The sequence below is a fragment of the Acinonyx jubatus genome, chromosome B4, assembly GCF_027475565.1.
Source record: "Acinonyx jubatus isolate Ajub_Pintada_27869175 chromosome B4, VMU_Ajub_asm_v1.0, whole genome shotgun sequence".
Classification (NCBI taxonomy): Eukaryota; Metazoa; Chordata; class Mammalia; order Carnivora; family Felidae; genus Acinonyx; species Acinonyx jubatus.
In genome coordinates this window covers 40,049,786-40,065,182 of record NC_069387.1, presented here as the reverse complement: position 1 = coordinate 40,065,182, position 15,397 = coordinate 40,049,786, and the positions used below count along the sequence as shown (strand labels likewise).

Here is a 15,397-nt window from a genome sequence, read left to right as displayed (position 1 = left end):
AAGGTATTATTGTAACCAGAATAATAAGGACCCCTTGCACATGTGCACTTTCACACTTATTTCTCATGTGATCCTTGAAGCCACCGTGCAAAGTAGGGTCAGCAAATATTACGTAATTTCACAACTGAGAAATTAACAGGGTGCCCAAGATCAGAGATTTAGAGCCAGATTTAGAACCCAGGTGCCCTGGCTCTTCTTCAGTTCTCTTTAAATTAATTAAATTAAGTTCAATTAAGTTAATGAATAAATGGATGAATTTATCTGGGAAAGGCTTCACAGAGAAATGGAAGCTGAGGTCTTCCCAGTGTAGCATCCATTCATTTACTCAATGGATATTTATTGAGCATCTACCATGTGTCATTCATATCTAAAGAATAGAGTAGTGAATCAACCAGACACAACAGACACAAATCCCTGCTCTTATGGGGCTTACATATGAGGTAATATTTGAGGAGAAGAGGAAATAGGCTGCCACGTGGCTGTCTGGAAAGACAGATGCATGCAAGGAGAGCAAATAATACAGGAGACATGATGGAAGCTACTCCCGAGAATCAGGGTCCCAACAGGAACAAATGACACTCTCAAAATAGGATAATTTAAGGTAGAAATATTGAGATACCATTTATAAAGGTGTGGATAGGGAGTTGGGGATGCCTGGAATTAGAGCAGTAAAGCTGTTCCTAGCTCCAGATCCATGAGGTGAGAGAAAGGTTACTGGAACATGGATGGACAGAACTGGGTGGAGGAGACCCATTGGAACAAGCAGGTGACTATTCAGGGAGGAGGTCAGGGGCCCCAATTCCCTCTGACCTGCTGAACCCAATGGAAAGCCAGAGAGCAAGGGAGCCCATTCATGTCAGATAGAGAAGGGGTGAGTGTGTATCTAGAAGGAGCAAAAGGAGGATAGGCACATGCCCAGCAAGACTGGAGAAGCAGGTGGCATTTCAGTTCTGGGACGAGCAAATTGAGAAACTTAGGTCAAGTCACATTCCCTCACTGGACCCATTTCTTTCTCCCCTTGTAACACAGAGACCCCACAGTGTGCTTGAAGCTTCTAATTCTAGGTCCAGCATTTCATAGACTTTGATTCAAAGGAACAACATGGTCTCCTTTCCATAAGAGCCAGCTGGGCTTGGAGCGCCTGGGTGGCTCAGTCGGTTAAGCATCCGACTTTAGCTCAGTCATGATCTCTCAGTTTGTGGGGTCAAGCCCTGTGTCGGGCTCTGGGCTGACAGCTCAGAGCCTGGAACCTGCTCTGGATTCTGTGTCTCCCTCTCTCTCTGCCCCTTCCCTGCTCATGGTCTCTATCTCTGTCTCTCTCTCTCTCTCTCTCTCTCTCTCTCAAAAATAAACATTAAAAAAAAAAAAAAAGAGCCAGCTGGGCTTAGACAGGGGACTGGCTCTTCTATAAATTCACACTGAGCAGGTCCTGGGCCATAGCCAGGACTTGAGGTGGTATGATGTTTACGGAACTCAAAGACCATGGGAGAAGACAATGGGGGGGAGGTAAGGGCAGGGAGGATTCAGGACCACTGGCTAGCATGGTTGGGAGAAAAGATTGCATTCCTACATCATTCCTTTGCCCGAAGCCCTGGGTGACATTGCTTAGGTGTGGCCACGGTCCATTGGCATCCAAAACCCCTGGTGTACCTCAGAAAGCCCTGGCTCTCCAAATCCCACACAGGATTTGCCGAGCCAGACTCTGTGTGTGTGTGTGTGTGTGTGTGTGTGTGTGTGTGTGTGTGTGTGGCAGGTGGGGGGGTGGGGGGTGGGGGCAGGGCTCCAAAAGCTGCATTTCTAACAAGCTACCGAGGTGATTCTTAGGAACTCTAAAGTTAGATAAAGATGACTTTGGGCTGGCTGCCACAGGCTTCTATTCACATCCGGGAATTGGAAAGAATCATGCAGAGTGCTCTGTCCTCTGGGGATGTGGCCACTGGTTTTCTGAGGTACCCAATGATAACCAGGTCATCTTTGTGAAGGGCCTACTTGTTGCTGTTACTTTTCTAACATTTGTCATATGGACATTTAGCATTCATTCCCTTTTGTCCTAGCCAGCAGTAGGGCCTTGTGGACTTTCTTTTTTCTATTTTCTTTTTTTCCTTTTTTGTCCTGTGGCGGAAGGATGGGCAGGAGGGTAAAAACAAGTATAATAAGGTAAAGAAAGGGTTACTGACCTTAAAAAAGTATGGATGGATTGGCATTTGGTGATGGTCTAATTTATATTTGTGGGGATTTCTTCTGTGCCTTCTGTAACCTTCTTTCTCTATTATTCACCCCTGGAAGTGAAGGGATTATGGACGAATGTGCACAGTGTTCTGAGACCGAATATATTCATCAGTTTGGGTTCTGCGTGGTGGTGGTAGTGTGAGTGGGTTTGGCCTGGCGAAACTTGGCGGTGCCTCCTTAGCACCACGATGCCTTCTTAATCAACATCATGTAAGGTCACCTGCCAGGGTTCTGCAAATTCACCCTTTCATGGAATGCCTTTTTTAAAAAATTGAAGTGTCATTAACATACAGCGTTCTATTAGTTTCAGGTGTACAACATCGTGATTCAACAATTGTGCACGCGGTCCAATGCTTACCATGATAAGTGTAGTTGCCCTCTGTCACCATACAGCATTACTGCAGTATTGTTGGCTATATGCCTTGTAAAGCACACTTTACTGTGGAGAGAGCCACAAACCCCCTTGACCACGTCAGAGGGAGAGAGAGACACCTTTTCTACTCCTTTCGTATGGAAGTTGTTGCTGCCTTTTCTTGGACAGAAAATTACAGATTGATGGGACTACATTTTCATAGACATTTTGGTGTCAGAGCATTTCAACAAATGTACGCTTTGGGACTCTCTCCTCCCCACTCAGGAGACGATGTCTTAATTATTTTGACCAAAGCCAGACTGTGTTGTGTGTTGTAAACATCTGGTTTATCATTCATCCAGCTGAACTGGTTTATATTTTGTTAGAAGAAAAGGCTTGGGATTAAAGACATTTAAGCAATTAAGCACACGTCAAGACAATTTGGTGATGGGTAAATATAGTCTCTGTTAAATGCACCGTCTGGGGCCTCTGGTTTAGATTTACGTCCGGCTGGAGTAGGGGGATGAAAGCAGATGCCGGGCGGACGGGTCCCTGTTCTGGGGGGAATCAAAACCAAATGGGTTTTCAAGAGTTCAGCCCCATCCCTCTAAGTACCTGTCCCGCTGGATGAAAGTTTTCTTTGAGTTTGGCCTGGAGGGAATAGAGCCGCAGTCCCCATCACCCAGCGGAACTCACAGATTTAATGAGGCTCTCTTTGGGAGGCCTACCATAAACTGTGCTTTGGTTGATCCTTTGTGTCCGGGAAGCCAGAGATGTCCTGGAAGCTAAATGCTAGGCCTCGGGTTTTGTGTTCCAAGTGTGTGTTTTAGGTACCAGTCCTGGAGCCTGAGCCTACCCTGCTTTGTTCCTTGGCCCTGACCCTCTGGATGGATGATGCCAAGGGACAGCGTTGCCAGGCCTGGCCGGGTCAGTCTGTGCAGAGCTGTGGTTGGCGTTGGGCAGAGGGGAAGCATGAGCCCTTTCCTTTAGGGATCATAGTTCTAAAAACAAGAAATATGAAGAACCTAGTGACTCAAAGGGACCGTATGGATCAGTGAGGGGGTCCCTAGTGAGCTGTGCTGTGTTTGAGCTGAGACACTGCTTCTCTTTGTGGGGAGAGGGAAAGGACAGTGTCCTCTGTGCTTTCTCCTTCTTGCTGGCCCTGCTTCTGGGGGCAGTGGGATGAGTGGTTAGGTCTCTCTTTCTCTGTCTCCCTGGGTCTAGAGCAGAGAGGAAAGACTAGATGTGATCCTGAAGAAGAAAGCTTTGCCATTATGGCCAGATGGAATGGTGCATGATGGAACCAATTAGCTCATTTTTGCTGAAAAGAGAGGAAAAAATTCAGAATTTCAGTTTTCAAAGCAGAGACTCCTTTTTAAAAAAACGTTTGATTATTTTCTTCTTCTTTCAAACTGATTTCCATGCTTGTTTGGGGGTAGGATCTTGGTTTCTGAAGTCTGTGGGTGACCCAAGAGGCCAAAGCAGTTCCCATTCTTGGGTGAAGTTGTGGCTGAATAGTTATTTTCAACTTGCCTCCCCCACCCTCCCCATTCTTCTTCTTTTATGTGCTGTTGCCTCCCTCTGTAGCAGCCACTGGTTGGAATCGCCCGTCTGATGCCCTCTGATGGAAAAAGGAGGTACACAGCCCTGGAGGACAGAGACACATCATGTACAGCATTTTGGGGCTCTGGTTATCTGGGTTGGGACAACTCCGATGTGATGAACTGAATTGTATTGGCCCCGAGACAAAGAACCATTGGTTGGGTTTCCTCTCTAGGAAATGGACTAATTGACTAGAGTTTAAAGGTTCTTCATCAGCATAGTTTGCCATAGAAAATTGGAGTAGTGAAGAAGATGGTGCCTGTGATAAATGGGAAGAGATACTGCGATACGTTTAGCCATGGGGCTGGTTACTCTTACCCACCATTATCCCTTCTGTGTTCCCAGAAGTGTACTAGGTGCCATGAGAGATACAGGTGAGGGGAGAATGCTCTCTGACCTTGGGTACCTTGTAAGCCTTCAGGAGACACCCAACAAGGGGCAGACAACATCCCACAAGTGAAGTGAGCTGCCTGTTCCAGGCACGTGGTGCAAGGGAAGCTTTATTTGAGACCTCCAGTGATTTAGATCCTCCTGAGGATCTGGCAGCAGGACCCCTGAGTCCAAGTGGTCAGCTTAATGCTGTCAGACACTCGGCTGCTGTGCTCAGTGCCCAGCACAGCAGAGATTTCAACACCTGTTTAACTTTTTCCAGGCAGGCTGGGGGCTGTCTTCAGGGTGTATGTTGCTGCTGTGGTTACCATGGGTGTGAGTGCAGGGATTGATTGGGTGGGGGTAGTGCACAGGGTGCGGTCTAGTTTAGAGCTCCACCTGCCTGTGATGCTTCAGCCTCTATCCGTGTGGACAGCCCTTTTGTAGCTTTGGAACATCCCCCACCCCCCTCTTCACTTGGGACTCCTCCCCTTGATTATTGTAGGGTGGCTTCACATTGCTGTGGTTATGGCTCTTGAACTGATTAATGATGCTCAGAGTGAAATTGTAGTCTTGTGAGTAAGACAGATCTGCAGCTCATTCAGCACCCCCCGGGCACCCCTCCCGTCCACACTCCCTTTTACCCACTGTCTATTCCCCCCCAAGCCCCCAAAGTTATTTCGGGTGGTTTATGTTCATGCCAAGGAGGAAACTTAAAATCAGGAGAGGACTGGTCCTTTGGCGATGCGGCGGCTCTCAACTCACTGCAGGAGTGGTCGCTTCCCAGAGCGCCCCCTGCAGTCTCCCGAGGGCCTCTGCTTCTACGTGGGGCCTATGGCTGGTCCTCCTGGATTCCAGGGCCCTAAAAATGAGGCGAATAGGGGCAGGGTTTGAAGAAGAGGAGGCCGATGAGGAGAGAGGATTGTTTGAGAGCCTCTGTGGTCTCTCAGTATGTGGGTGGGGTATCGCTTGGGAAGGGGAGGTGGAAAATGTTGTCTAGATTTGTTATCCATCCTTGTCATTTATCCAGAGCCGTGCAAATGCACATTACTTAGCATTTGCACATGATACATGTTTTCCTCCCAAACCAATTTTCTTCTCATCTCACAACTGTCTGTAGTCTCTCTGGAAAGAATGGTTCAGAGTAGAATGTGTGTTTGAGACAAGGGAAATCCCCATGAACCAGAGCTTACCCCTCCTTCTCCCCCTCCGTGATTACACGTGCATCCTCGCATGGTAGGGTCGTCGGTACTTAGGGTTGGTGGGATATAATGTCTCCCATATGGGAGCCAGTGACCCAGGACAGACTATCCTGAATAAGAACATACAGACCATTTTATAGTCTCTGAATAAAACCATGAATGAAACAAGTAAATAACAGTGCCTTTGTCCTGAGCAGAAAGTTCTCTGTTGTGACTATACCGGAGTTATAGGGACAGAGTCATTGACTCATTTAGCATATATTTTGTAGGGTCTGCTAGGTGCATGTGGTGTGAAATACTGTCGGGATTAAAAAGTGAATCTCGTGTGTGGTTCTCAAACTTTGTGATCTCAGGAAACCATTACACTTTTTAAAAATTATTAGGAGCACCCAAAGGGCTTTTGTTTTGGTGGCTTATATCAGTCAATATTTATTGTATTAGAAATTAAAACTGAGAAATTAAAAAACAATTTTTAATGTTTATTTTTGAGACAGAGCGAGTGAGGGAGAGGCAAAGAGAGAGGGAGACACAGAATCCAAAGTAGGCTCTAGGCTCTGGGCTGTCAGCACAGAGCCTGATTCAGAGCTCAAACTCACACACTCTAAGATCATGACCTCAGCTGAAGTTGGACGCTTAACCGACGGAGCCACCCGGGCACCCCAAAACTGAGGAAATTTTTAAAGCCCAAGGATACACAAACACACATTCCATTTGCTGTCAGGGGGATGATGCCACCCCATGTCACAAAATCCCACTGTACACTCATGAGAGAATAGGAGGGAAAAAGCAAAAAATGTCCTGGTGCTATTATAAAATTAGTTTTGACCTTCGGAGCACCCTGAAAAGGTCGTGGGGACCCCCGGGGTTCCCCAGACCACACTTTGAGAACCACTGCTCTACGGCCCTCTACCTCCGGGAGGCAGACCAGCACTGCTCTGGGACGGAATGGGAAGGCACCAGAAATGAGTTCTGATAACGTGCTGTGGGATGCTATGACATATACTTTTCCTGATCATATGACAGTAATCCATAGTCATTCCTGTGCTGTCCCTGAACACAGGTAGTGTCACCTGATGGTGGTGGCGGAGACTTTGCGGTGGTCGGGGGGCAGGAGAAAAGGGGAAGCATGAGGTTTGAGAGAGTATATTTGATACTCAAACATAACTTTGTTTTTGGGAAGTAAAAATATTGTCCTTAGGCTAAGAACTAAAGCTCCACAGAAACTTGTAGATTGAGGGGTGACAGAGGAGCACGCAGTGCCTGTTTCCAACAGACAGAGGTGAGGTCGAGAAACTCCTGCCCTACAGTTGCCATTTTCACCTTCCTTTCTTCCACAGGCATTAACTCTCTGATCGCCAACAACATCTATGAGGCTGCCTACCCTCTTCATGACGTAAGTATCCTTTCCGCGCAGTCTGCAAACGGCTGTGCAACGCAGGGGACACGGTGGCCGAGTACACAGCAGGCGAGGCGTGAGGGAGTCACGCCGCTCAGACACCTGGGCCGAATCCGGCCTCCTTGGGGTGGACAGTAATCCCCACAACTGCCTCTCCGGGTATTGTCCAATGGCGGGATAAGCCGGCTTTGGTGGGAGCGTTCCCCACGTGCCCTGTGGTGGTTTGGGGAAGGCAGACGTGGCATGCCAGTGTATGATGGGAGGGGGTGGTGGTGAAGGTGGGTGGGGGGCGGTGGAAGGAGAGTCGAAGGCCCAGGTAACACACATCCTGGGCGGTCAGACCCTGAAAAAGTCTGAAGGTGATATTTTGTGTGTGATTGTTTTGTGTGGGTGTGAAATTCCTCATCCTTAATAGGCAAATATATATTAAGTATCAGGTTTTTAAAAAAAAAAACATATTTAACAATGTTGAAGCCAATCTCTCAAAACTGCTTTTGCTGTTGTTTGGTTCAGTAGAGAAAACAGACGGACTTGTAAGTAAAGCTTTCCTTGACTGAGAGTCATGTTATAAACATCCCACGATACAGTGCGATGACATTTCTTCGAGACGCTTTGTGAAGAACTTGCCTGGCCCCTGACCTAGGTGCCCTCACAATTGCACTACTCCTTGACCGGTCACTTCTTTCCCACGGGTCACAGAGTCATGCCCAATGAGACTGCGGAGGTGGGGCCTCTGAGTACCCGAAGGAGTTTCCAGATGGCAGTCTCCCATCCCCATACCTTGGCTGTGGGCAAATATGCTGTTAGGTTTTGCTGCTTGTGGACAGGGGGTGCTGTGCCCTGGCGCAGGGCGAGTTCACACTGTTTGCTGGCCACGGCCTCTGCCATTGTGTTTGCTCCGAGGAGGCACAGGCTGATGGCAGACGCCTAGGAGGGGAGCATCTTTGTGCGAGAAGCTGTCCAGAAGAAACATGGCAAATGTTGATGACTAACAAAACTGAACATTGGCTCCTTACTGTGTCAGGCTTTTGACTTTCCCCCAAAGGGAATGACAGAAAGGGGTGATGCTAGAAGATGGAAAAGAAAATCCTTTCTCTGTTTTTGATAGTTCCCTTGGCTTGATGCAGCCATCCCTCCTGTCTTACAGGGTGAATATGACAGCCCAGGGGATGACACGAATGACAGAAAGGTAAGCCGGCCTGGGCCACACTGAGTGCTTGGGCACAGGAGACTGTGGGTGGGTGTGGGGCTGGCCCCAAATGTCCTGCTTACTTGATTAAATATTTTTCAGCAGATCTTCCACAGCCCCCTACCCTCCAGGCGTTGGAAACGTGAGGGCCATTTCTGGTCATTGACATGACTGTGTGTATGGGGTACTCACACTGGCATTTAGTGCTTGGACAGCCCGCAGTGCTCACCATCCTGAAGTCTATCCAGAAGTCCCACCCAGAAGCATTGTCCCACCTCCGATGATGAAAGGGCATCCAAATTCCTTAATTTATAGGTGGGAAAACTGAGACCCAGAGAGAGTGAGCACCTTGCCCATGATGACACTGCCACAATTAAAGGGAGGAGGCTTGGAACACCTCTGACTCTCCAATCCAATGTCCCTGCTGCATAAGTGTGTTACTATCCGTGCCATCATGGCTGTTTTCTTTTGGGGGGGGGTGTCATCTTTAACTTATTCTTCTTATTCTCTAGGCAGACAAGTGGGGAATAGCCATTCCCAAGTTAGAGATGAGAGATGTGAGGGAGAAGGAGGATCAGTCATGCTGTATATTCCGGGCAGTTAGGAATCAGAGGTTATAGTTAGGGGAAGGAAAAGGTCCCTTTGGAAGGACCCCTTCTGCGCCAATCACAGACAGTACCTGCCCCTACCCCTCTCTCCAGGCTCTCCACCCAGATCCGGTTCTTCTGTGTGGGTGTGCCACCCTCCCTTGCCATGGTGTGGCGCTCTAACAATCACCCGCCTCTTTAGTGGGGACTGCCCCCATCTGGCTGTCAACCCCTTCATGCCATCCTCCCACCCAGCTTCCCCCAACCATCAGCAACTCTGGTGAGCAGAGGAGGGAGGGCAGAGGTGGGAGGGCTGAGGAATTGAAGCCCGAGGAGTTTCCCTCCCCCCAGCTCTGTTGTCTGGAAAATTATTCATCCCCCAAGTTGCCTTTTGAGCAGCCTTCTTTTTATCCTGCCTATTAGTCCCTGTTATGAAGTGTTAAGTATTAAAAACATAAAAGGTCTTTTCCAGAAATACTGCTGTGATTGCTTACACATGTCCCCTCTCTGCCTGCCCAGGGAATCTGCTGTAGTATTGCGATGTCTTAACCTCATCTGTTTTCTATCTGATGCTAATAGTCTCGGTGTTTAATTTCCTGAAAAGTCCCGGATCAGAGTTAAAGGAAAAGGAGGAAGCATTTCTCCCCTTGTCTCACCTAGCTCACCCCAACCGTTTTCTGCCCTCCCGCTTTCTCATTTCACCTTCCTCCCCTTTAAAGAGTGCTCGCCACTGCTGCCCACCTAAGGATCCTCCTGCTGAGTGGGTGGTGACCCCAGCTGGTCAAGGTGGAGCACTCTACAGGAACATTCCAGAGACTGGGAACACACAGCAACTCCTGGCAGAAATCAGCCAGACCTCTGTTACCTGCACAGAGGCAGAGGGGAGCAAATTGTAGACTCTCTAAAATATATGTCTGTTCGTCTTTGGGATGATGTTATGTTAGCATTAACAACACGACACAACAAAAATTTTTCCTTTCAGGAATCTTTTGGGTAGGCCAACAGAATTATTCCCAGTGCACAGCCCAACCGGCAGAATGGGTAGAATCTGGGAGGCAGGGAGAGACCAGGTCGGATGGAACCGCACCTTGGTGGTTAATTCCCACAGCGGATGTCAAAGGTAGACAGCTGTCTTCAAAAGACAAGAGGCCCCTTTCTTGTGGCTTTGCCTTGGGTTTGCTGGCCAGTCCTTATTTTCCTCTGCCACGGTCATGGTTAGGGATATTGGCTTTGCTGGGGTTGGGATAAGGGAATCCGTGGGAGAGGGGACGCTTTTTTTCTGTCCATTTGGGTTGGGAAACTGATACCCAGCAAGGTGAGGAGATGGTTCCAATGGCCATAAATGATTGTCGAGTCAGGACTAAAACCCTGGTGTCCAAATCACAGCCTGTGCTTTACAGCCAGGTACACAGGGTCTTGTTGTATGGCAGCGGGAATTCTCAGCGCTGTGCTGGGTTTGTTCCCACAGTTTCAGTACTGTATGAGTGGGGCCTAAAAGTATCCTAAGGAAGAAAGAGTCCAAACCTCTGAATACGTGCAGCATATTGATTCGTTTTAATTGCGTTATAATAGTCTAGTGTTCTTGGAGAGAGCTGCAGGAAGGATTTTGGTTGGGTGCCAGGGAGAACCCTTGCATCTGTTGCTGGGGGGTGTGAAGGGTTAGGCACTGCAGTGGGGTCACCCCTCTGGGGGCCTTTAGAGGTGATTTGCAAGGGCACCCCAAGCTGCCCATCCTGCCGGTATCTAGATGTTCTCTTTTACTCCTCCCTGCAATTTGTGCCTGTTCCCATGATCTCCTCGAGGCCCAGGCTCCTCATGGGCAGATCCCAGGAAAGACCAGAGGCCCCTGAGAATGCAGTCTTCTTCCCTTCCAGCTTGCCTTGTGCAGTTGTGCAGTTTCGATGACTCAGCCCCAGCCAGGGGCTGGAAGTCTCTCTCCCTGTTCCTGGAGGCTAATTACCAAGACGCAGCCTGCCTCTGAAGAACAGGGGTTTCCCACCTTTTTTTCCTTTTTTTAAAGTTTTTATTTATTTACTTAGAGAGCAAGCTGGGGAGGGGCAGAGAGAGAGAGAGAGAGAGAGAGAGAGAGAGAGAGAATCCCAAGCAGGCTCCACACTGTCAGCCCAGAGCCCGACTTGGGGCTCAAACTCACAAACCATGAAATCATGACCTGAGCCGAAACCTAGAGTTGGATGTTTAACTGAGCCACCCAGGCATCCCGGATTTCACACCTTTCTAAGAAAGCAGGGCAGCAGGAAGAGGGAGCAGCATGGATGTGGATGGGTCTCCCCTGTCTGCCAGTAGCCACCTAATTCCACATTAGCTGGACCTGCCTGGTTTTCCCAAGCATCCCAGGGAAGTGACCATAACCATCTTCTGAGGGCCGCCTTAGCCCTGCCAGCTCCCGCAGCTTCCTCACCCACTTATGGGGTGCCTAAGGTACATCACTGGAATGTGATTCTTCTTAGCAGTTTTTAAACCCTGGGTCTTGTATTTTCCAGCTTTTGCAGATGATTGTTTTCTCTAGTGGACGGTTATAAAGTGACCCACTAAAAGGTGTGTGAAGAGAGTCAGTCTGTTTTTCTGACCAGAAAGGTACTTTTGTCCTGGGTGTCACTTGAGGATTGATTTTTCTCCTCCTGCACTAATTTTACTACTGGAGAAGACCGAGATAGTTGAAGTGAGTCACTAAAAATTCAAACAGGTCATTGCAGGATCTGGGAGTAGAATTCCATTCTCTTCCATTGAGTTTGCCCTGTTCCATCACCACCTTTCGGTGGGCTGCAGCTGGCATCTTTCTTCCTGTTGCAAGCCTGGCTCTCGGAGGAGCTCAAGAGGGCCTCGAGTCTCAAGCATCTTGCCATTCTCTGGCATTGCAAATGGTTTTAACAGTTGGGTTCCTTTACAGTCTCATGAAATACTAAAACTAACTGACCCACTGTCAAATGTGATCCCCAGGGAGCCCATGGGCTGCTTGAATGCCCTGATCCATCAGGCAGGGTGGCCCCTGTGGGTCGTTGCTTCCTGCCGTAAAGGTTTAGGGTCAGGCCGACGTGTTTGGAATGACATCCGGGTCTCTGAAATAAGGTACTGTCCATTGAGAGGGAGCTGTGGACCTTCTTGAATCTATTTGCAGGCTTGGCCGGTCATGAAGAGGATGTGGTGTAGCTCTGAGGGAGAAAGTGGATTTACTAAAAGCTGCATTAGAAGGATCTAGACTCTGCACACGTAAAGGGATTGTTACAAGATACTGTGGATGTCTTCCTGCACTTTCCTCCACCACGCTAATCCCTAGGCGGCAGACTCCAGAGCACGTCTCCCTCCACCCTGACTGCCAGTCTGCTCTGGGACCCCGTAACCTGGGCTTTAGTATGTAAGACTCACTTGGTCTCTAAGTATGTGTGAGTGAACATTTGTAGAGATGGCAAAGGGTCTGCAGCGCTCGAGCCAGCCTGGAGAGAGCCACGTGGGCTCTCACTGCTGCATCACTTCCCAGGCTTGGTGTCCGGTAGCTGGAGCTCCATTGCAGGGGCTGCCCCGTGATGTCTTCTGTGTCCATCCTGCCCATCTGCACGGGGCTCACACAGCTCTCTTGGCTCATCCTCACAAACTGAATCTAGCTTTGTGCTCCGAGGGTGCCACGCTGAGAAAGGGACCTCCAGACGTTTCTTGCAGCATGCTCGATATCCCACCAGGGGCAGGGCTTGTGAGCTTGGCTGTCAGTTTGGGCCCAAGCCAACTGTGCCATACTGGTCCTTGGAGTGTTTTTAGTTTTTCCCTCCAGGGCAGTAGCAGATGGATGTTCTCAGGCTCAGGTTTTGGCAGATTCGGAGAGGAATCTTCTCTGGAGGTCAGAACGGGGACGCAGGCAGTGACGACCCACAGCCCTCAGGGGAGTCCTTGTTCTTACCTCCTGATGCACATCGGCCTCCCTTTGGTCCACAGATGATGACAGCCAGGTGCTGGTGAGTGCAGGGATTGCACTATGAGAGGGAATAAAGACCCAGGGCAGTAGTAGCTCCCCGGACAAAGGGGAGGAGGTGGTGTAATAGAACAGTGAGATTAGGTTAGACGCCACCCGCCCGGAGTGAGTGGCATCCAAACTCACGGATTCACATCCTGCTCTGCTGGTCATGGCACTGTGTCGCTTTTCGTGTGTGGGTTTCCTCCTCTGCAAGTGGCGGTGACTAAGGCTGCTCTGTCAGGGTCCATGTGGTTTTGGGTTCTGTTCTGTAGTGGTTGGGAGGTATGATGATGATAGAAGTCTTTACCCATTAAGGAGGAATGCCAGTTCTTATGTCAGTTTACTTAAAAAGCATGTCTTTAAAGGTTCTCAGGTGAAAAGGATGGCTTCCTAACGTACGACTGGATATCTAAAATACCTAGTTAGAGCAGGGTCTCCTTGACAGAATTCCTTATGAATTCTGTGTCATGTGTAAGGACGTGTGATGTGTAAGGAGAATAAAGAACATTAACAGGATGGCCAGTGTATTGTCAATGCTTGACGTCTAGCTTGACTTGTCAATGCTAGACGTATAATTCAGTTACACGCTAATATCTATTCAGCTTGGGTATGTAGATGACGTCTAATAACGGTTCATTACCAGATCACTTCATTTCCAGGCGGATGAGCTGAGAAGCTCACCGGCGAAGTGTTTGAAACCAAAATGCGGTTTGCCGCTGGGATTGACACCTAGGTTTTGCCCACATGCTGGCTCTGCTAACGTTGCTGGGAAAACGTCACAGGACGGCATGGCTTGATGTGTTGGTGCCTCATTTCCTCCCTTAACTTCTAGAATGTGGTGCACTCAGGTGTTGCCCCCACAGCTCCACAGAAACCCCTCTTGTCAAGGTCATGCGTGACCTTACAGTCACCGAGTTCGGAGGTCACTGCTCCATTCTTATCTGACTTGACCCATCAGCAGTGTTTGGCACAGCTGGTCATTTTCTTCGTTTTGAAACCAGTTGTCCCTTGGTTTCCAGGACACCACACACGTCTAGCACATCCCCGGCTGCTCTGCCGTCTCCTGTGCTGTTCATCATCTCCTTGCTCTCTGACCATTGCTGCACTGGCGCCCTGATGTCACGCCTCTTCCTTACCTACTTCCTCTTCCTTGGTGGTTAGATCCTTAGTTTAATGACCTTATAAGTCATCTCTGGCCTGACACCTCCCAAATGTACATCTTCTTTGTAAAGGAGATGGACTCTCCTTTGAACTCCAGAAGCTTACGTCCAGCTGCTTACTCAGTAGCCCCATGTGGATGCCAGAAGGGCATCTTGGATTAGCACGTCCCAAACGGAACTGGTTCTGCCTTGCTGACTGGTTCTTCCCACAGTCTCCCCACCATAGTGCATGGAGTCACCATTCACTCAGCAGCTCAGGCCAGGTTCTCCATCTCTCATTCCACATCCAATCTAACAGTCAATCTTACTCTACATTTAAAATATAAAGTGGGATCAACCACTTCTCATTACTTCCCCCACTGCCTCTGTGGCAAAGGCCACCATGATCTCTTCTGGACCGCTGTGGTAGACTCCCTACTCCTGTGCCAGCTCTTAGTCTCTTCTCCACACAGCAGCCGGAGTGGGAGGTCTGTAGTCAAGGCAGACTGTTTCTCCCCACTCTGGCAAATCTCCCCTCCTGGCTTCCTTCAAAGTCCAAAGGTTTGGGCGTGGCCTACAAGCCCATGAGTGATCTGCCACCTCAGTACTTTCTGACATTATCTCTCATTTTTTGCCTCACAGTCACACTGCCCTGGAAGTGCAAACAGGCTTCCCTATTTTCCCTAGGATATAATGCATGCACTGTCCTCAGGGCCTTTGCACAGGAGAGCACTTTTCTGCCTGGCACATTCCCTCACTTCTTCAGCTCAGAGGTCACCTCAGAGAGGCCTTCCCTTGCCATCTATCTAAAATAGCATCCTACTCCACTCTGCTGCCCTTTGTATTCTATTCCTTTGCCTCAATTTGCTTTTCCTGAAGCCATTTATAAATCTATTTTTTTTAAAGTTTACTTATTTATTTTGAGAGAGAGAGCGAGAGAGTGAGCATGTGTGCAAGCAGGGGAGGCGAGGAGAGGCAGAGAGAGAGAGAGAGGGAGAGAGAGAATCCCAAGCAGGATCTGTGCTGTCAGCACAGAGCCCGACACAGGGCTCAAACTCACAAATCATGAGATCATGACCCAAGCTGAAACCAAGAGTCAGATGCTTAACCAACTGAACCACCCAGGTGCCCCAAGCATTTATAAATCTTACATGTTGGTGTGTTTCTGTTTGTTTCCACACATCAGGGTGTAAGCTCCATGACAACAGTGATTTTGTTTGGTTTATAGCTATATCCAGCATCTGGCACGTAGTAGATGTTCAATAAATACGTTAAATGAGTGAATGAAAGCAAGCCAGGACTCATTTTCCTGGACGAAGCAAGGCAAGGGAATAAAGAAGGTGGGGTTATGATTGTCACGCACCGCCC

The 15,397-nt window shown here is 48.8% G+C and overlaps 1 protein-coding gene across 1 annotated transcript in view; it reads left to right on the top strand.

Annotated features, from left to right (window-relative positions):
* The window catches only part of ANO2 (anoctamin 2), a 338,133-nt gene that overhangs the window by 114,609 nt on the left and 208,127 nt on the right, over window positions 1–15,397 (top strand). Inside the window, exons 8-9 of the mRNA XM_027074096.2 lie at window positions 7,092–7,147; window positions 8,298–8,339. Of these exons, the coding sequence (XP_026929897.1) occupies window positions 7,092–7,147; window positions 8,298–8,339 (98 nt within the window). The remainder of the gene's footprint in view (window positions 1–7,091; window positions 7,148–8,297; window positions 8,340–15,397) is intronic.